The following is a 21,222-nucleotide window of genomic DNA, read 5'->3' on the forward strand; positions in this document are numbered from 1 at the left end:
ATTTGAATACATTTATATTTATGTAAATGTGCTGATATCTGTAAATATAGAGCCCCAGAGGCAGCGCTGTTGCTCTGTCCAGTAAAAACATGAAGCTTCACTTTACATTCAGACAAACTAATGAGGCAGCTACAATTCTTAGATTTCACCTGTGAATTACATCATATATCAAAATGCAGCAGAGACATTAGAGCCAGCAGTAAATCACCAAAGAGCTGCACAGATCAGTTCATCACATCATGTTTTCCCCAGGATGATGACATGTTGACTGGCTGATCATCTCAGGAGTTGGGCTGCTAACAGCTGAGATGACCGGCTGGTCTCAACTAGCCAGCAGCTCCTCACATCTCCAAAAAAGTCAGATCAAATTTTCAAATAAGCGTTATTTGGATAAACTGAACACATAATGGGAACTTACATGGTTATTTTCTTGCCTGAAAAAATATTAAAACTTAATAACATATTAAGAATCCTATAGTAAAAATTAAAACAGCTTAATCTCTGCCAGTTGGTGCGAAATGCATTGTGGGATACTTGGCTTCGGCCAACCAATGGTGTAGCTTCATTACTCAGTCAATCAGTCAGTCAGGGACAGACATTCATATTTATAGGGCTGGCAGCAATTCCACTGACAAAAAGTGAGTCTACTCCATTTTATTGATTGATGCATTGATTCAGCGACTGTTAGGGGGCAGCCCTGACACACACATGCGTGCTCACATACACACACACTCAGGAACACTGACGCTTATAAAAAACATGAAAGCTTGTACTTGATCTCACATCCCCACGCAGAAGCTTTAATGAAAGAAAAACAGCCCAAATGGCCAATCAGTGAGACTAATCACTTGGGATTGTCTGAGCTAGTCTAGTCTAAGTCTGTCTGCCGTACTTGTAATCCAGCAAACAGAGGGTTAGGACACAGACTGTAACAGCAGGCTGGTGGGCCCCTGAGGGGCCAGCACAGACACCTTTATCATCTAGAGTTGGGGATTCTGGGATGAGGGAAGCCTGGCAACTATTGTACCCACATAATACATTTGTCTACAAGCTCCTTTTTATGTTTAAGCACAAACTCAAAGCAGCATTTTTTAAAATCACTTTGGATGTTCATTTGTTTGAGTGCAACCAGACTTTGATTGTCCCCCCTCTGTGCTCTTGTCAGAGCGCATCAGAATTTTCTTCCACCTTGTTTGACAACTTCTAAGATGTTTTGTGATGTTGACCCATAGGAGCAAATAAAGGCGAGATGAAAGAGGAATCATGTTTTTATGCCTCCACGCTGGCGACAGCCATGGCCGGAGGCATTATGTTTTTGGGCTGTCCGTCCATCTGTCCCATTCTTGTGAACGTGATATCTCAGAAACACCTTGAGGGAATATCTTTAAATTTGGCACAAACGTCCACTTGGACTCAAGGATGAACTGATTAGAATTTGGTGGTCAAAGGTCAAGTTCATAACTCTGGCCATAACTCAAGAACTCACAAATGTCTAATAGGATAAAATGATGAAGTGATGACATTTATTCATATCCAAAAGGTCAAAAGTCACCTTCACTGTGACATTCAGTGCAAAAACACTTTTCTGGTGATTATTCAACACCATAACTCAGGAACAGAAGGGGAGATTGTGACCATATTTCACATTTGATCAGTTACTGAATTGGTGACACAAATCTTAGGTGCCCACCTTGAAACTGTGGTGATTTTATTAAAATCCTTCAGTGTTCACTACAAATATTATATGAGCCTGAATAGTCGTGGGTGATCCTCCTGAAGTCAGGAGCATTATACCAAATGAATCCCACCTGTAGGTGTGACACACACATACAGTATGTCCACCTTCATAGCCCAGTGACCAGGAATGGATCCAAGTTCACTTTCATTCATTTGTTGGTGGTGCTGTCAGTAAAGTCGGAAGGATAAGCTATGATTGCTTGGGATCCAACATGTAATTTCTCATGTCTCAGCCAAGTCACAGCATGAATTTCTGACTATGATGTACTAATTTGACACACTTGAAAGACAAAAATATTGTATAGTCTGGTCTCGACTTTATAAAAATTAACCAATATCATGGCAGTTATACATTAAGCTGATACTAGTGGGTTAACTATTCCATTGTATCCTAGCAGTGGTTCTGTCTGTCAGATCTGTCCCATCTTGAGCTACTACAACTCTTCCAGGATGGTTGGCAAGTTCAATGTGTGTAAAGTAATTGCCTTAAAGGGAAAAAAAATGATATCTGAAAAACAGCACCCTATTCTACATTATAGCTGAACATATATCTGTGTATGTTCCAGGTCAAAGAAAGATAAGAGCAAAGGTGTGGTGAAGACAGATAGCTCAGATCCAGAGCCCGAGGGTTTGACTCTACTGGTGCCTGACATCCAGAGGACAGCTGAGATAGTCTACGCTGCTACTACCAGCCTACGGCAGGCCAACCAGGGTATGTATACAACACACACATGGCTTTACTGCCAAACACTGTAGCAGCTGATTTAACATTCTGTGTACTGTTTCATTTAGGTCTCACTATGAAGACATTTGGTTCACAGCAATACATATTTACATCCTCCCCAACACAAACCCATTTTCATGTAAAATTTTGTTTTGAGTTTGGGTTTTAAGCAGAAATGTTAAGCATACAAAAACATGTCCTACCATATTTTGTTTTTCCGCTCTGTCCCTGACTTGAAACCTTTGTTGGCATGCATCCAGTGTTTTTCATTTCTCTTCTTTCAACTCGATCTGAATTACTTCAGCAAGTCCCAGCACTGCTATCTCTCTCGCCATTTTTCTCTCGCACCCTCATCTGTTGTCTGTGTCCTGCCCTCTCAGTGCAAGGACAAGATAATGGGTCTCTAAGTTTAGCTTACCAAAAAGTCTGAATTCCCTCAGCTGTGATTGACTGCAGCCAATTTAATCTTAATCAAGGACACAATTGTCTTGTTTTTGAAAGTTGAACTAGACCAAGCAGTCTCAAGCTACAGGTCAAACTCACTCTTATGTATTGTTGAAGTCCACTATAGACTATGCACTCCTGAGGTCCTGTCTTTGAAATTGCTCCACAATCCTTGGTGGGTTTTCTTTTTCTGAGGCACTGAAATCTCTTCTGAGCCTCGTGAAGAAGACGGACAGTCTCTTCAAGCCGTGTCACAAGATTCAGACTTTGAAGAATTGTAAAGGGCAAAGTACACATGTCTTAACTCGTTTTTGTACATGGAGAAATAAAGAAAGAAAGGAGATTCTTCTAGCTAGCCATTAGTCACCGTAAGAAGGCAGCACCATCAATAAAATGTCCACCGCATGATGAAACATTACACCTCCCCCATTACTTTGTTGCTACAGAGTACACAATATTAATTATCCCCCACCCGCCCATTTCTTCCAGCTCCCTCCAGAGAATTTTTATGCTCAGCCCACATAAACGGTGTCTAACTGATCACTTAGGTATGGAGCCAGCCATTAGATGTGCTGGAAGTGTGCATGTGGCGTAGGGGGTACGGATAAAGATCAATGTCATGTCACTTCCCATAAAGAAATCCATATGATAAAGGCCTTGGGAACCGCACATCATACAGAGTTGTTCAGTGTGGAGCTTGCATCATGAGAGCGTTGACAGATGTATAATCATTTAATTAGTACAGAGGCTTTCAGAAAAATCTCTGAGAGAAGTCATGATCAAACATGAGCAGGACAGTATTGAATGAAGGAGAGGAAGCATCAATATACCTGTGCTAACTGAACAGGCCAAATAAATGAGGATATCAATGGTTATTGCACTCTCATGTACACGTCATATGCTTCCAAGGTTGGATTGTTGCACTGTTCTTCAAATGTTCCTTTAAGGTAAATATGTGAAAGTTCATTCCTGACCTTGGAAAAAGTAGTTTGTCTAAATAACTGTAAGTCAAGGTCCATTTACTAGGTTTTTCAGGAACTGTCAACTACATCTAACTTCATCAGTGAGCAAAATGATGAAGACTGCAAGATATGGTTGAAAGCTTTGGAAAAAGCTAGTAAGTGGGCCTTGGTTAAGATAATTTTGTCAAATCATAGCAAATACAGAAAAACATAAAACTCTAATACCCATATATTCATAAAAATGTCAATGCATTAAATGCTCTTCAAACTTTCCCATCAACAATTTTAAATGATAATTCCAGTAAATCATAACTTTGGTCTTAAAGTGGCGATCTGGAAGATCAGTTCATTCTCTTTGGCGACACCATATGGTGTTAAGTGGTAATTGCAGGTGTGTTTTTGGACCTCACTCGACCTCACTCGACCTCACTCCCAGATATCCAAACACACAGACCTGCAGCTAACTATACATCCATATATAGCGGAGCAGATAACCTCGCTATGGCTCCACCCCTAGTGGCCATGTAACACGCTAGCACACTAGCACAAGCGAATTGAAGAGCGAGTTTGTTGCATTAGGCCCTCTCTGGCGGATCAACCACTGGGTGATGGAAAACGCATCAGTATTTTCTTAACTCTGGTCATCATTTATCATATGTTAGGACAACATTGTATTTATCTAAGTAATTGCAGAAATCTGGGATCACAGCAACATCGCTCCAACGAAGTGCGACGGGGCAGGAAACACTAACAGTCAGACAGGTTGTTAAAAAAAACACGGTTTAGCCAGATTATTTTAACCACTTTACTACGAGGTAAAACCAAGAAACCACACAAGTAAACTGTGTGCACAACTACAGTAAGTACAGTAGGTCAAAATTGAGTGAGGAAGTAGATCTGTAGACTGTAATGGCTGTTTATAAATCATAGTTTGGTTTTGGTCTGAATTTTACCAATGTGGCCACATTTTAAGATTTAAGCAACAACTGTGGTTCAATATTATTGTAATCGATAGAAGCAGTGACCAGAACTACGAAAATAAAACACAAGGTGTAATAAACCATAGTTATCCTTCTGTGAAAAGCTTAATGCAAGAAAAATTAACTGTATAGAAGCAATTTTTACATCCACTTCACAGGCTTAGTTAAGCTCTCTTGTCATAGTTGTTTCCAACAGCCTCTCTGTAGTGCTTTTTTTTTTTTTGTGCATGTCTGTATCTGTGTGAGTCCATTTGACAAAGACTAAAGATTTCAGCTGGCTGCTTGCTACGGTGACTTCTGATAAATAGTGCTGTGGCAGGCTGGCCCTGCAGCATTCTCACAAGGGAAGGCTTCTGAAACTGATGCTTCTCTGCCACGATAACACTTTGAATGCCCCTTTCCCTGCTCTGTTTTCACTCTCGTCTTTATGATTTTTGCTCCCCACCTCCTTACCAGAGAGGAAGCTGGTGGAGTCTTCAAGGAAGGCCTCAAGCCGGCCCAAGCCCCTGTCCATCCTGCGCTCTCTAGAGGAAAAATACGTAGCTGCCATGAAGAAGCTTCAGTTTGGTGAGTTTTTGAATATGTGCGTGTGCGTATGCACGTTTGTATGTTTTGTAGTTTGTTTTCTGTACACATATACGCGAGTGCTGCTAATGCTTTGGAGTGTCAATGTCTGTTGACTTAACTTTCTGCACACGTTAGTAAAACTAAGCCACACACACGCAACTGTCTCTCCTGTCTGTTATGATCCATAAAGCCTTCATGTTAGAACTCTGAAAGGGAAACAGACTCAGGCTGAGTTCCCTTCCTGCTCATCCCTTTTGTCTTGTCCATCACTCTCCATTCAGCCATGTCAAGACTAATTACACTGGTTTTGCTGTGCTGCAATTGATTTTGTAAGCAGCTTGATGTCTGAAGTAATTACAAGTGACTTGACTGTAAACAGTGTCGTTTCAGTGTGCAGACAGCATAGAAATATGCAGCAAAGTGAGACTCACTCAAACGAGATTCTTTATTGTATCACTGTATTCACAGTACAGTGAATACAGTATGTACAGGCAGCGAGCTTCAGTTGGATGTGAGTGAAGAGTTGGTTGTTCACTTTGGACTGAAGTTGTATTCATGATTTGACTGCTCTCAAGTAATGCAAGTAAAATCATACTACAAGTGCAATTAAGCTTGTAAAAAGAAATTCTTGGCTTTAAAGGTAGAGTCAGTCATTCTGGAGAAAGATTGTTGATTTTTGAACTAAACAACCAAACAAATACACCCCTCCCTTCATGCTCTGTCAGAAGCCCCGCCCTCCAAATAAATTCATGGACTTGTTTTGCCATGGCAACAACCAAAAGAGAAATATAGCGGAATCCAGAGCGATGCGTCAGCTGTAGAGTCACTTCTCTACAGTCACTTAATCACAAGCGGGGAAAAAAAACGTGTCTCATGTGAGCACAACAGTCCATCCACACTCTCCGGCTCTCTACAGCCTCCCCACTTCTCACTCCACCTGCGTTCAGCGTCTCAGTCCACAGAAGCAGCCGTCTGTCAGCTGCAGCTCCTGGAGAGCTGAGAAGACAGCACCTGGACAAACTGCCTTCACCAGTCTGACTGACAGCAGAAATTTACTGAACCAAAATAGCTTGCCTGTCGACTCCACGGGAAGAAATCAACAGTGTTTGTATTTATTGATTCATTGATATGGTTAATAAGTAGAAAACACGTATACAGCAGGATATTTGTATGATTTAAACAGCTGCCTGCTCAGATTATGCTTCATTAAACGTGAAAGAAATAGACTCAGAGTGTAAAAAAAGGCGGGGGGGTCTCCACGAGACGGTCTCAGATTCAGTGTGGATTGACATTTAATAAAATGGAAGCGTATCTGTTCCATGAGAAAACACTTTCTATGTGAATTGGCCACAGCCCGTCTCTCTCCAGTTCACCAGCCCTCCCCCATCATTCAATGAGTGCTGGAGACGGGAGACTGTCATGTCACACAGACAGCTGCTCTGATGACTTCCCCCTGTCCTGTGCACGAGTATGAACGCCCCCTCTTGATTGGTTGGAATAGTGTTGTGTGACTCACTTTGGTTGTTCTCCATTTACAGAGCCAGCGCTATTATGAACACCAGATTTTTTTTTCAGTGCGCACACAGAATGGACAGCTAGGACGTGAGGAGATATTCACTGACCAATCACTGACTCTATCTTTTTAAAGTTTATTACACAAGTATGACTGACTATGTTTTGAGAAAGAGGTAGCAGAACTGACTGGCTAACATTATAGTGCTAGCTTTTCTTTAAAACCAGTCAGTACTTTCTGACTTTTCACTGAATTGTCTTGAAGTCCAATATGAGAAATGAATGCACTTTAAGTTAGTATTTTGAGTGCTTACAGGCAGTAATGAGAGGTATAAAAGTATGGACGGATATGGCCATGGGTACATTCTTGTGTACAACACTGAACTTTGTCACTCTGGTCTCCTCTCTGTCAAGACACCTTTGAAATGGTCTCAGAGGACGAGGATGGGAAATTGATGTTCAAGGTCAACTACCACTACATGTCTCAGGTGAAGAACGCCAGCGATACGAACAGTGCAGCCAGATCACGCCGCCTTGCCCAGGAGGCCGTCACCCTGTCCACCTCTCTGCCCCTGTCATCCTCTTCCAGTGTATTTGTCCGCTGTGATGAGGAGAGACTGGACATCATGAAGGTAAAGTACCACTTGAACTTTTTCTCAAGCATGTTAGACCTGTCACCACAATATAAACTCTTAATATAAAACCAAACAAGTCAAGCATTTATAATTGGCTTTGACTGTTTGGTTTGTGTGGGAATGTACCCTGTGATTAATAGAAACCTCAAGTTTGAGAAGACTGAATTAGCACTTGTGTCTACCGTAAGGATGTTATGTACTGTGTTGCTGCGTCTGGTGTTTCTACCATGCGACTTGTCATCGACAGCTCTTACTCATTCCCCCAGTGACATTTAATAAATGGCTCTCACCCCACAAGTTGATTAATGGCAAAGTCTCCTTTGCTAAATGTCAAAATCCTCATCTGCTCAGTTTTGGCGAAAAAACACTAAATAAAGGCAGTAGCATACAAGTCAGAATCAAAATAGAAACACACAAACACATCACTGTATACAGACATCAATTAATAACTGCATTTTGCATTTCATTAGTTTTTCAGAGATTGATGGGTGCACAATAATATTACTGTAACATAGGAATGAATGGAAATATACTGTATATAAGGAAAAAACATCAGGCAGCTAAGGGAATACTGCATTACTGTTTGATTGGTCATAAAATGCAGACATCCTTTAACAAAATTTGGACATCTACAAATAACGCATTTTGCAGTATCAACATAGATCTTAATGGTATTCATTTTACCACACAGAAGAACAGTCATTATATATTTTAGACCAGCTGTGATCACAAAGTGTACAAATAGAGATATCTTTACAATTTCATCCAACAGCCTTATCACAGCAGTTTTATAATACAAACCTACCAAAGTGAACTTTTTCCCAAGAAAGCGTGACCTAAGGAGCAGTATCAGCAGAAAGGGACAGTGGCTGGTGAGGTGGAAATCTCATGATCTGTGAGGGGTCAGTAGATCTTAGTACCTCACCCCTGCAGCCTGACATTAGTACCCAAACAGCCCATTGCATTTATACAGTGGCACAGTTGGTTTCATTTTTAAAAGGCTCCCACACCAGATTTACCCAGCTTTGTTGGGAAGCGCAATAAAAAAGTATTGAGTCTGAATGTTAATGTCAAAATAAACTTAATGCATGAGCAGCGCTCAACGCTCTAAAGAAATCTTGCAAGTGTTGTTGCTGAGTCGCCTCAGCGTTACAAACCCTGCTAACACTATTCAAGACCAACGTGGTGGTTCAGACAAGGGATGTTTGCTTTTCACTGAAAGAAAAACACATTCACACTTTATCCTAGAATGTATCTTATACATACTTGCAGTTTTCAGCTTCTCGCCAGTCTTCATGAGTCCCCATCCTTTAGCTCGATTTGCACACTGTCCAGTCGCACAGTACCATCAGCCAGTCAGTTGTTGTCTCACCTCCCCATGTCCCCATGACATTATGATGAGCTTTTTTGCTCACCATGCATAGCAGGAATATCACATCTAATCAGATCCAGATCATCCAAGTTTAAGAAATCTAGACATTCTAAGTCAAAGGCAACAAGACTTGATTTAGATTTCTTGAAGGTGTTTCATCTATCATTCGAAAAGCTTCTTCTGTTCTGACTGACTGGTGGTGAGTCCCAGATGTATTATGGGGTCACTCACAGAGAGTCTTTAGGCCACATGGCTGGCATGTTCATTAGTCATTAGAATCACATGAGTTTGAGAAGGAATGCCAGGACGTCTGCAACCCCCTAGTTCTTTTGAATGAGGCCAGTCCATCAGAGCAGTGGGAAGCAGTGTTCACATGCTTGTTCTTGGTCTGAACGCCTGCTAAATTGGTAAGTGGTGTCATATGCCCCCTCTTCTTTTGAGTGATGGTTATTCCATCTTGACATAGATGGATAGATGGCATCCTTCACTCCCCTTTAAATCACCTGTCTTCTCTGCCCAGTATGTGTACATTGCTGTCCTCAAAGTGTCCCTTGTTCTTTAGATGTTGGCAGGCTGCTGAGTCTTGACCTCAGGAGTCGGCCCACCTCTTTTGCACATGTTCAGTGGTTGTTTTGTCTGAAGAAGTGAAGAAGCTTTTTGGATGAGCGCCAGAATGTCTTCAAGAAATCTACAGCAAATCCAGTTACCTTTTAACTTGCCCTTTCAGATGTCAATGAAAGTGTTCATCGGTTGTGGCCAGACTTGCAATAAAAGGGTTGAGAGCCTGCTGCCACTTTCAACTTCCAAAATCAGTGCTTCTCCTGGTCAATAGATGAAACATTGCAACTGTTTTCCACAGACAGTTGTCAAGTGGGCTCACGTACCAGCCTAGACCTGGTACAGAGGTGCACATTAGTTGGCAGTTCTTAGTTAATCCTCCCTGGTGCACAGGCCCAGTCACAATCAGCCACAAATTGGCCTGGGCTGTGGACCAGGCAGCCATTTTATAGTAATGCATCAGCACTGTAGTCCTACATTTCTTTTTGCACCTTCTAAAGGAACTTTGTATTTACACACTGTATATTCAGTGCCTTCTCTGACATTGTTGCTCAGCCTGGCTAACTACCTAAAGCCCTAGAAGTCTAGCAGTGTTGGCAGCGCTCAGTCACACTCCATCCAGCTCTGTCTTCCACTCAAGGAAGCCCTAAGTTTCACTCAAAGGGACACATCCATCCCTCGTTAAGGCTGAATGTTGTGTAAAGTCATCCATGCAGATTAGTTCTGCTATAGTCATAGACATTTAATGTGGCTGTAACTGGCTAAGACCCTGATGCTCCAGAAGAGGGTTCTTTTGGCAAGAGAGCAGGAGGAATATGGAGAAAATAAGCAAGGGACAGTGGAGGAATCTGTCTAAAAGGTGTGATATATATTTATGCATACTGAAAGTCTCTGCATTCATACAGAATGCAGAGTCAGCTGCTTTGGAATTTTCTACCTTTTCAAAGCCGGAAACTACCAAAGTTTCATTTAACATAATAACCATGTTTGCTTCTTGTAGTTCACCAGGTTTGATTCCACAATAGTACGGCTTTTTGTAGCCAGTTCTTCAATATTAAATCCTCGAAGCTTATCCTGTAATTATGGTTGGGGGTTTCCATTGACAGTGTCTGTAATTAGAGGTATTGGTGATTTAGATTAGTTGTTTATGTTTACATATATATTCATGTCCTTATAACTGTTTTTAAGTGCCTGTGTTTCTTTGATTAATGAGCTAATCTTATTTAGTGAGGGAATAAATTGGATTTTGCATCAAATGCCATGAGTGCTGTAGATAGAACTGGTCTTTCTTTCTGCTAATTTCACCCTTAGCCTTGTTGTTGATTACATTGTTGTGACTGTGGAAAAGCCTGTAAAAGAGTCGTCACGATTTCTCTGTTAATATTGTGCTGTATGCCCTTTGTTTAATCCATATTTACTGTTATCAGTACGTCCACCTTTCTTTAATTAACCCTCTTTCAGTGTGTGATTAATAGCTACCCTCTTTCGGGCTGTTGGTATAATACCCTTTCCCCTCTTTGTGTTTACAGGTTCTCATCACAGGCCCAGCTGACACCCCATATGCCAATGGCTGCTTCGAGTTTGATGTGTATTTTCCCCAAGATTATCCCAACTCACCTCCGCTGGTCAACCTAGAGACCACTGGTGGACACAGTGTGCGCTTTAACCCTAACCTCTACAATGACGGCAAAGTGAGTTGAAAAATTCTGTTAATGTTAGTCTTCAATCAAGTGAATGTGATGGAAGATTTTATCTTTTTATAATACTGTGTTTTTAAAAAGTTGCGATAAAGTTATGAGAATGTATGCCATTTTTTTTATCATTTGTCATAGTCATGAGAATACATACATACTGTTAAAGTCAGCCTGACTCACTCTTTTTAGTGATAGCAGTATCTCTTTATGGAAGTCTACAGCTGCAATTATTAAAATGATTTCATTTTGGCAGTATTTGAATGTGTTAAAATTAATATTAATATTTCTTTTAAATTCTTAATGTCAAACTAAAATTGCCATTTTCCATTTGTGTGTGCAGTACGTTGATAAAATTTCAAAATTTTAAATCTATTTTTGCTTAAAAACACTGAAATAAAAATAGAATTTAAAATAAAAATAAAATTTAATTTAAATTTTGGCATCAACAAATAAATGTCAGTGTACCCCTTAGCATAACACTGCCATAATTATAATCGAAACTGAATGTGAACTGAACAACCTAACCTAGAAAATACAATTGCAAAGTGGACCTTTGAATTTAAATTATGCCAGGATTTGAGCTGACATCTAAAGAAAATTTAATGTAAATTGACGTTATTCTGATCATTTTCATAATGGTATGATTCCTCCATCTGATTGGCTGAAATACTGTTATCAGAGGACACTATTCCACTGTTCTGGTTTCTGTCAAAGCCTGCCTTCTGGCTTGTATTAGCAAATTTAATCTTGTCATACATCATGCTCACACAAATAGAAAATTAAATTTCAATTTGATTAGATTATTTAATTTAATATTAGCCACTATAAACTTCCATATGTCTGCTTCATAATGATGGCATTTAACAAAGGCAGACTAACATATTCTGAAAATAATAGCATGGCTATATGCCTAGCTAAGACATGTAGTGAATATAAAGGAAGTATAAATCAAACAGAAAAAACAAAAAAAACTCAGGGTTGAGAGGTTTGACTTGCAGTCTAACTCAAACATCAGAGACTGTCTAGTGAGTAGAATAACCCGCCTGGTTGTCCATCAAGCATCCAAGATGGTGTTGGAGTGTCAAATTAATCTAGTGTATCTGAAGACCTTCCCGGGTCTGTCAGATGTCCAGTTTTTATTTAAACTTGACATTTGGAAGTGGACATCCCTCAAGGCTTCCTCCAGACATGTTCAAATATGTATCGCTCTTCCACTGTGGCCCTGGCTTCCTTCCATTGAGGAGTTGGGGTCAAGGTCCCATAGCTCACCCCATCTGCTGCACTTCATTAGGCAGCCACTGACGGTCCACATGAATTTCCATAATGGGCCTAGACAGCTGCTATAAGAAATACCTGGGGTTTCCCACTTCAATAGTACAGCTAGCTGCCATTCAGCACACTGATGAGGGATGAATGGATGGTTAAAAGGAGGAAAGAGAATTGTAAGCCATGCAACAGGCTGTAATTGCATCAGTGCTGTGATCTGAAGTAGCTGCAAAGTTTTAAACAGGCAAATCAATGCTGGGAACAGTTCAGATTAGTAAACATGGGTAGCAAGCACACATTAGGGAGTATTCATTAAAGTTAAATAGGAGCAAACAGATTTTGTTTAGCTTATTTACATTTTTTTAGTAATTGCTTAATTTCAAAGCTTGCCATCAAATTTATTTATTGTTTATTTGTATAGGGACAAATATATAGCATGAACTTATGCCACATACCACAGCATTTATAGCCTAAGCTAGTTTGCAATGCCCGTCCCTAGATGGGCCTTTAACCAGGAAATTGATGAAGCCATCCTGCAATCTTCAATTCTTAGAGGCTCATTGTCATTCATTCAAAAAACAATTTACATTTAACTTTGAATGGCTACAATCAACTTGTTATCCATTTTGTACATGCCATGACGCATGATGTATGAGAATGTTTTACAACTTGCTGAGCTGTAGCCAATGTCTCCCTAGTTGCTTGCCTCTGCGGTAAATTAATGGATTTCGACTTAAATAATGTTGCTGACAGTCAGAATGCACCGTTAGGAAAGCTGGTCATATAGGCAACACCTAAAGATAAAGTGGCCGAAGGTATTTTGCTTTGAATGTCCTAGCAACCAGTGTAATGGCTGTGTTAAGCTCAATGTGTGGGGTGTATTCCATTTTACTGAGATTGATTTCTTATGTTTTTTTCTTTCTGTATGTGCAATAATGTTATGTATCTCCTACTCAGGTATGTTTAAGTATCCTCAACACATGGCACGGGAGACCAGAGGAGAAATGGAACCCACAGACCTCAAGCTTTTTACAGGTGAGGTGGAGATCCATCATGACAGAGTCACCTGTCTAAATGGATCAGCAGGGTTGTTGTCTGAGTCTTTGTGTCACAGGCTATAGTTTATGACTGCCCTGTCATTACACTGCCAGGGGCTCTGTATTAATGGGCTTTGGTGTTTCGACAGCTGACATGAAGGATCCTTTTTAAAGTCAAGTTATTATTTAGCTCTGGTGACAGTGTGTGGGTGTTAATCAAGCCAAACACAAACCAGTATCATTTGAACCTCCAGGGAATGCCTGCTTACACACATCACTCATCTTGAAGTCAGAATCAGTTGGCTTAGATTGCACATTTGGCTCAGATGCCATCTGTTTTAGCCTTGATTTAGTGGACAGTTTTCACTTTTTATTCTGTAAATCCTCAGTTTGTGGTCTTGTCCTTGATGAAAAGACAGAAACATCTTCCTGACATGTTGAATTAAATGTAACCAACCTAAATACAACTCAAAGTCTTCAAAAAAACCTCTTGTTGTCAAATGATTGAGGTTTATGGGCCTGCAAAATTCCCAAAGGAAAGAATAAACTGTAACTGCAGTAAGAGTTACAAAAAAGAAGATGGCCAGGATTCCTCTGCCAGTACTACCATGGAGGTATTTTTGACAAAATTAAAGCTAAAACAAGAATTGTAATGCCTGAAGAGAGGATCAAGATGAAACTCAAATACAGGCCACAGACAAAGCTGAAACCAAGCTGTTGAAAATTCAGATTGACCTGGATTCTGAACTACAGGAATTAGGGGACCACTCCAGATGAGAATATGTCAAATCCATCCAACACCATGAATGTTTTTGAGGAGAGACTGTCCAAAAGTGAGCATCCTATCTGTACAATTCATTGTATCTTGTCCTCTCTAAGATAACAGGCTTTTTTGCCCCGCCTCCTAGTGTGGCCATTCAGAGCAGATATAAATGAGATTAGAATAGTTTCTTACAGATATTTGTGATATGACACCAGAAGCAGGATGGAGCAAATATTTCCGCCTGCTGCATGAGCTGCATTTCTCCTGCTGAGTTATTGTAGAGCTACAGTGTTGAATAATAACTTAATGGTTTCAAATGTAATTTATGGGTAAGTGAATATGTTTGTTATCCAAGCATTTTAAAAAGAGAGTTTATTTATTGGTGTTTTCACTGCCTAAAGCCTTGAGGGTTTCCGCTTAAAGTGTGTTCAACAGATAACGTACAGCATTAAGGGACTATAGCACATCCAAAGTGGTGAACAGGCTCATGGATAAACAGCACATGTTGACACACATTATTTGGTTGTTTGCCACACATACACCAGCATTCATTTTCCATATATATTGATTCATCAACAAGCGAGCCAGAGCCCTTGGAAATGGATCCTCCTTCCTTTTTTATAATTCCCTCATTTGCAGGGTTGGAGAGTGCATTGAGATGTCTCCATTGATTATCATTCCAGTTAGCATGCTGCGGATCAATAATGGAAAATAAAGGGGGTTGGTGAATAGGAGACAGGGGAGTGGGCTGGGATCAACCGGTCATCAACTAGGGTGAATATCAGCTCTGAAATCTGGCAACCCAGTTTAAGACGGACAGATGGCATCAGTTGAAGGTCATTGGTATCCACTTGAGCATTTTCAAGTGCATATCATCTAGCTCCAGTGTGGATAGGGCTAGCAGGCAGGCCTCCAAGCCCACGATTGTCATTGTTGGTAATGTAGTGACTTGGAATGGACAGAGTGATGCAGGAGGACGTCCTCAGTCTCCTTGAGACAGGCCAAGGCATTAATCGAGCTGTTAATAAAGATATATTGAAGGATATATCTTTATGAGGCCAAAATATTCCCTGCTTTTGTCAGACTCTCTCCTAAGTGTCCACCACTGCCAAGATCATTTTGGAAGCTTTGGAGATTGAGGACAGTGAGGGGATGTCTAAGTAATTTACCAATAGATCAGGATTAGACCTACATGTGTTTCCTAACTGGTTGGACACATGAATGTGTTTTTCATCCAGTCTCTCCTGGATACCAGACCATGCGACCCTTTATATCATTTATGTACTTTCACAATGGAATTTTCTATTTGGACCACAGTGGAAATCCTGTATATTTTGATCACATAATTCTCCCTGCCTCTCCTTTCATTTTTCAATCTGCTGTAGGTGCTAGTGTCGGTGCAGTCCCTCATCCTGGTGGCTGAGCCCTACTTCAATGAGCCAGGTTATGAACGCTCCCGTGGAACTCCCAGTGGCACCCAGAGCTCACGGGAATATGATGGCAACATCCGGCAGGCCACCGTCAAATGGGCCATGCTGGAACAGATGCGCAACCCCTCGCCATGCTTCAAAGAGGTAGGACTCTGACTGTATCATGAATACTCAGATACTCATTCAGACCTTTCAGATGTTTGTGTGAATTAAAGTGCTACCATTGTAAGAAAAAACAATTCAGCTCAATTCACTGAGGCCCAAGCCTGGCACAGGCATAATAACTAACAGAACCCCTGACTTTAACCTGACTTGGAGCTAATCTCCAAGAAGTAGTTAAATCCTCCAAGAACAGAACCTCTAGAATCTGACAAGGAAACAGGAAACTCAAAAGCTCTCCCATCCATTTTTTATCTTTATATTTTCCATGAATTCTTAGACTTTATTCCTTTTTTAATCAACAATGACCACACTAAATGTTTAAGAAAGCAAAAAGAAACAAAATAGATAAGGTAGATCAGAACAAGATAAGCAATCAAACATACTCTAGCAAATACTCAGAAGCTGCTGAAAAGTAGCTATAATCCTAAAAAAACTAGCAAGTTTGGCTAATTCTTTGGAGTTTTTTTGAGTGTACAGACTAATTTATCAGTATTGTTTAATTGTTCCTCCCATTGTCAAAACTAGGACAAACTAATACAAAATAATACCTGTCATCTTGATCTGCTTTCACAGATGACTGCACCTAAGACAGATTTATTTTGTACACAGGGCTATGAAAATATAGATTATTCAACAACAAAGTCTGTCTCAAACAACCTATAGTTATTACACTGAGTGTTAATGTAAACCTCATCATGTCAATCTTGAAGATCCATATCCTCGAGTCTGAGTCCATCACAACATAAACAGAACATCCCATTCATCAAGACTGTTTATAACTGTAGATCTTCAATATGACTGATACTCACTGTCAGCCAAATACCACTCTTTAAATGTACCCAAAAATTCAAATGACACATACTGTATGTTTAAGATGAAGCACAACAAGGAGAAAGTAATCAGTATGTATACAATGTATCATTGTCATTTTATTACTAAACGGAATGGTTAATGGTAACATTTCATGTTTGATAATGGTGTGATCATTTAGGGATCACCACCAGAACCAAATCTACAGTACACATGCAAAAATGACTTGAACCCATCTTGAATATGTCAATACCTGTAACCCTGGTGTTCACTTCCACTCTCAATACAAAGTTACATTGGAATACAGAATCATCCCCATAATATATTAGCCACATACCTCTGCCCTTCTTGACATATTTCCACCTATTTCAGTCCAGAAACCAAAACAGGGAAAAAAAAGCCTCCTCTCCTCCCTGAGGGCTGTTTGGGCACGCTCTCTGATAATAAATTCCCCTCTTATTAATTCCTTGGTAGATGACATCGTCTGGAGGTTGGCCTATCCCTCCTCCCCCACCTCTCTTCCTCACAGGTTTTTTGATTTCCTGAGATCCTTTAAATGGTCCGTGGTGAGACGGATAGTGCCGGGGAAGATAACAATCTTTCAACCTGCTCATCCAGAGCAGACTCATTCAGAAATGTCAAGAAAGAGGAACGGAGGAACAGGAGCGCTTTGGAGAGGAAAATGAGAGAGGGGGAGGGGGTGAACAGAGGGAGAGATAGAAAAGTGATCCAATCACCTTGTCAGGATTACATGAGAAAAACAGAACGTAGAAAACATGAAAATAGTGTGATGTCATGCAAAGGTTTCCAAAGGGTCAGTTGGAAGCTTGGCTTTGGGTTTGCAGCTCTGGAGATACTTAAGCCATCACTTTGTGCTGAACAACCTGAAGAAAATATCTAATTGCAATAACTTTCTATGAATTAATCTCCAGGCCTGTACCCGTGGTGTATCTGTAATTAAACAAAATAGATCTTTACCAAGCATAATAACAAACATGTTTTTACATGTAAAAAATCTGAAAATGTTTCTTGTTGATCCTTCCCTGTGTGCTTTTTTCAAATCAGTAAATTAAAGAAATGTTAATTCAACTAACTTTCTGTAGGGGGAAAATTTCCAATCAAGTTAATATTTTGTACATTAATGATGTAACTATTTAACATCAATCATTTATCTTTTCAATTCAAGAGTGTATTGTCGTCCACTTATAGTGATAAACTGCTTGTAAGTGTAATAAGACTGTTGACAGCTCTGCACTTTAGCTGGTTGAGCTAATGTTAGCTTCACAGCTGGAAGTAGACAAACTTTTTCACCACCCAGAATACAGAAGGTATAGATTAATATCCCTTAAGGTGAAAGGCTCAAACTAACTGTCAGGCTGGACAAATACCAAGCTAACTGCTAACTAACTTGTGATAAAACTAGTTAGATCAATAATGTAGAGATAGATTCGCCACTCTGTAGGTGGTTTTGAACAGAAAAACCACACAGTCCACTGGCTTGGCTGAGCTTAAATGTTACATTCATGGGCATACAGAAAGCTTAACCAGACAACAGCCAAGGGTTTGATTTTGTAGTTTGGTGAGCTCAATGAATGAATGTAAATTAGCTGCAGCTGTTCTTGCGACAGTTGCTGTTATTGCAAAGCCGATGGTCACCTACGTAACTTTTATTAAAATCTCTTACAACTTATTAAAACATTGATATTAATGTAAGTCATAACTAAAATTGGGACTCTTGTGACTTGAAAATTGCACTCTTTCAAATTGCCATTTCAATATAAAACAATTGATTGTTCAGTCCAAATAGAGCTACATTATATATTGTTTCAGCATGGACATTGTGATGTGTGCATGAGCTGTAGTCACATTGCAGGACGTGCAATGTCAAGTAAGGCAAATTAACTCAAACACATTTATGCTACAACTTTTTTAGCTGCTTGATACAAAAGGAAAACTTGCCAGGTTCTCATTTTCCATGACTAATCTACAAGAAAAGTTCAGCTGATATTACATAATTTAAGTATGACTTAGTTTGATCAGTTCCCAATGTGCTCTGATGAAGGGGTACTTACTTACTGCCCTTTATGCCTAATGGCATGTTGGGCAGCAACAAAGGATCTCCACTCTTTTCTGTTTAGGGTGAACTTTTGGATGGTACACCAGGTCTGCTTCAGGGCTTTTCAGCTCTCTACTGTTCGCCAGGTTTCTTTGGGTCTTCCTCTCTTATGCCTTCCTTCAGGTGTCCAGTGTGGGCTAATTCTTGTGACGGCATCCTGTTCTCCTTGTCTTTCTCTCTTCCCTTCACCAGAGCACATAGTGAACTGATCGCTGTGCATGCAGACTCTGTGTATCACCTGCCTGTAAACATGCATCCTACTGTCACAGATAATGTCACCTGGATGCTTGAGGCAGGTGTTTAGTTACACAAGGCAGCTTTTGAGTGCCTGTGTTCCCGTTATCAGCAGCACCTCGTCGCAGTGCTGGTTAAAAGTTAAAAAGTTTAGTCATGGGGCTGGTCCGTGTGCTAATGTAAGAAATGCTTAACACACACAGAACTTGCAGTATCCAGATCTATCTGGACTTACATCTTGTCAGCATATAGATAAATCTGTTTGTTTAGTTTAGTTTGAGAGTTTCACCATCCTCAGCCGCACCAGGAGGCCTGTTTATCTTCCATCACACAGATTAAGCACAACTGTGACACACAAGTCCATTTGTAAAGTTTATTACGAAACGTGTTGTTTTTCCCAAATACCTCTCCACCTGTCCATGCCTGTGTCAGAGTCGCATACGTAAAACTGAAAGTGGAGGAGTCCAAGCTGATTTCTGGAGGGGTGGCAGAGGGCTTAGCCAAGTATGGTAGAAGTAGGAGGGGGTTTTGTTTTGTTAGGAGAGGATAGGCTTTTAAAGTACCCAAATGATGAACATTATGGTTGATGAGTTAATTGTATATCTGTACATGAATAACACTGCATGTATCTGGTGAAATTTCCTATATTTTTTCGTACTGGAATATATATTGCAGGAAAAAAAAGATATCGCAATTTCAGTTTTTGGCCGGACCAGCCATGGACCAGCCTTGTAACTGCAGTTGTCCATGAGTGATTGAGTGCCTGACTGAGTGATGAAGTTACACTATTGGTAGGCTGACTGAGTGTTTCCCCGTTGGCAGTTGCTATTTCAAAATGAATCGGCACAAGATAATGGAAGCAGAGGACAGCATAGTGACTGTGTTTCCTGCTCCGAGCTCTGACGCTCTCAGCTCCGGTGTGAAATGCAGCACAGTTTGCTAAACTCCTGTTTAAACAGACACGTACCAGCAAGCTGTCTCCTCCTCTACCATCCAGTGTGATCGACTCTCCAGCTGACAGCACTGTCAGCAGCCAACAGCAGAGACGCCTAACAGTGCGCTTGGATTTTATAACTGAACTAATACCAGTACGCAAGCTTTTTATTTCTGTGACATTTTCACATCACAAACGATGAACAGCAGCATTAAAACAGTCTTGCAGGTAAAACATGAGACTCATGTAGCTGTTATATCAGTTTAGTGTGGGGCGGCTGCTCTGCAGGTGTGCTTGATTTGACTGTAACTGTGGTAACTGGGCAGAGATAAGCCTCCTGAATTTGCACCCAAAATGCTGTCAAAACTTTCATTTACATTTTCCACTGCAGCCTCCATGATCATTGACTGGGAAAGAGACAGAAAAAAAGTGCATAGAGGCATGAGGGAGAGCGTACAGTTAAAGTACTCCAAATAACCATCACTCTGACAAAACACTCAATGCAGAGTGAACAACGAGTGACATCCACAGAGTGAAAAAGATGAAAGAACAAGGGGAGTTAACAGGTAATTAGAATTAAAATAAGTTCTCTTTCAAATCAAAAATCCCAAGATATGAGTAGAAAGTATTGTTCAACTTTTATTTTTTTTCTTTAGTGTAGCTTAAACACATGATGCTTCTTCAGTACACTTTACCAGCAAATATTACTGGGACCACTACTGAAAATTGCAGATGAACATTTAATATCTGGGAATTCACATTATAGACACCACCACTGACTATCCCTGTAACAAACTAGCCACAATGTCACACATTGACCATACACAGCCAGTCCAGCCATTTACTAGGTTTTGACCTGGTCTTGTTTCCAATATCATGTAGCCCTAAATCTGAATGTGGGATAAATTGCATGACATAGATTACATACCACATAATACCAGGTGAAAGTCGTGCAGGGCCCCACTTTTGTAAAATATCAGTGTTATGTTTCTGTTTCATTCCAATTGCTTTAAATACCATGCAATTTTCAGAACTTCAAGCATGCTATAGTGTGCTAGATTTTTGACTGGGAAAGACATGAAACTTAACTGAGTTAAATAATCTATCACAGTGAGCATCTTGCCTAGTAATGCATTCTGATTTTAGAAATCTGCAATGCGTATCTACACAGTCACTTTGACAAAAATAGCATGTGGATTTATCACATGTGTTAATGAATTAAGCAGAGCCGCAGGTTTTCAGATGCATTATAGTTGTCCATATTTTATTCAGGATATGTATAAAA

At 40.2% G+C, this 21,222-nt stretch overlaps 1 protein-coding gene across 7 annotated transcripts in view; it reads left to right on the top strand.

The window, feature by feature from the left end:
• birc6 (baculoviral IAP repeat containing 6) overlaps positions 1 to 21,222 on the top strand; it is a 126,124-nt gene that overhangs the window by 93,682 nt on the left and 11,220 nt on the right. For all 7 annotated transcript variants that reach the window (XM_067609317.1, XM_067609319.1, XM_067609322.1 and 4 more), the window contains exons 66-71: positions 2,304 to 2,449; positions 5,304 to 5,414; positions 7,341 to 7,558; positions 11,021 to 11,182; positions 13,409 to 13,486; positions 15,637 to 15,825. In XM_067609317.1, the coding sequence (XP_067465418.1) occupies positions 2,304 to 2,449; positions 5,304 to 5,414; positions 7,341 to 7,558; positions 11,021 to 11,182; positions 13,409 to 13,486; positions 15,637 to 15,825 (904 nt within the window). The remainder of the gene's footprint in view (positions 1 to 2,303; positions 2,450 to 5,303; positions 5,415 to 7,340; positions 7,559 to 11,020; positions 11,183 to 13,408; positions 13,487 to 15,636; positions 15,826 to 21,222) is intronic.

This window comes from Thunnus thynnus, chromosome 14, assembly GCF_963924715.1.
Source record: "Thunnus thynnus chromosome 14, fThuThy2.1, whole genome shotgun sequence".
Lineage (NCBI taxonomy): Eukaryota > Metazoa > Chordata > Actinopteri > Scombriformes > Scombridae > Thunnus > Thunnus thynnus.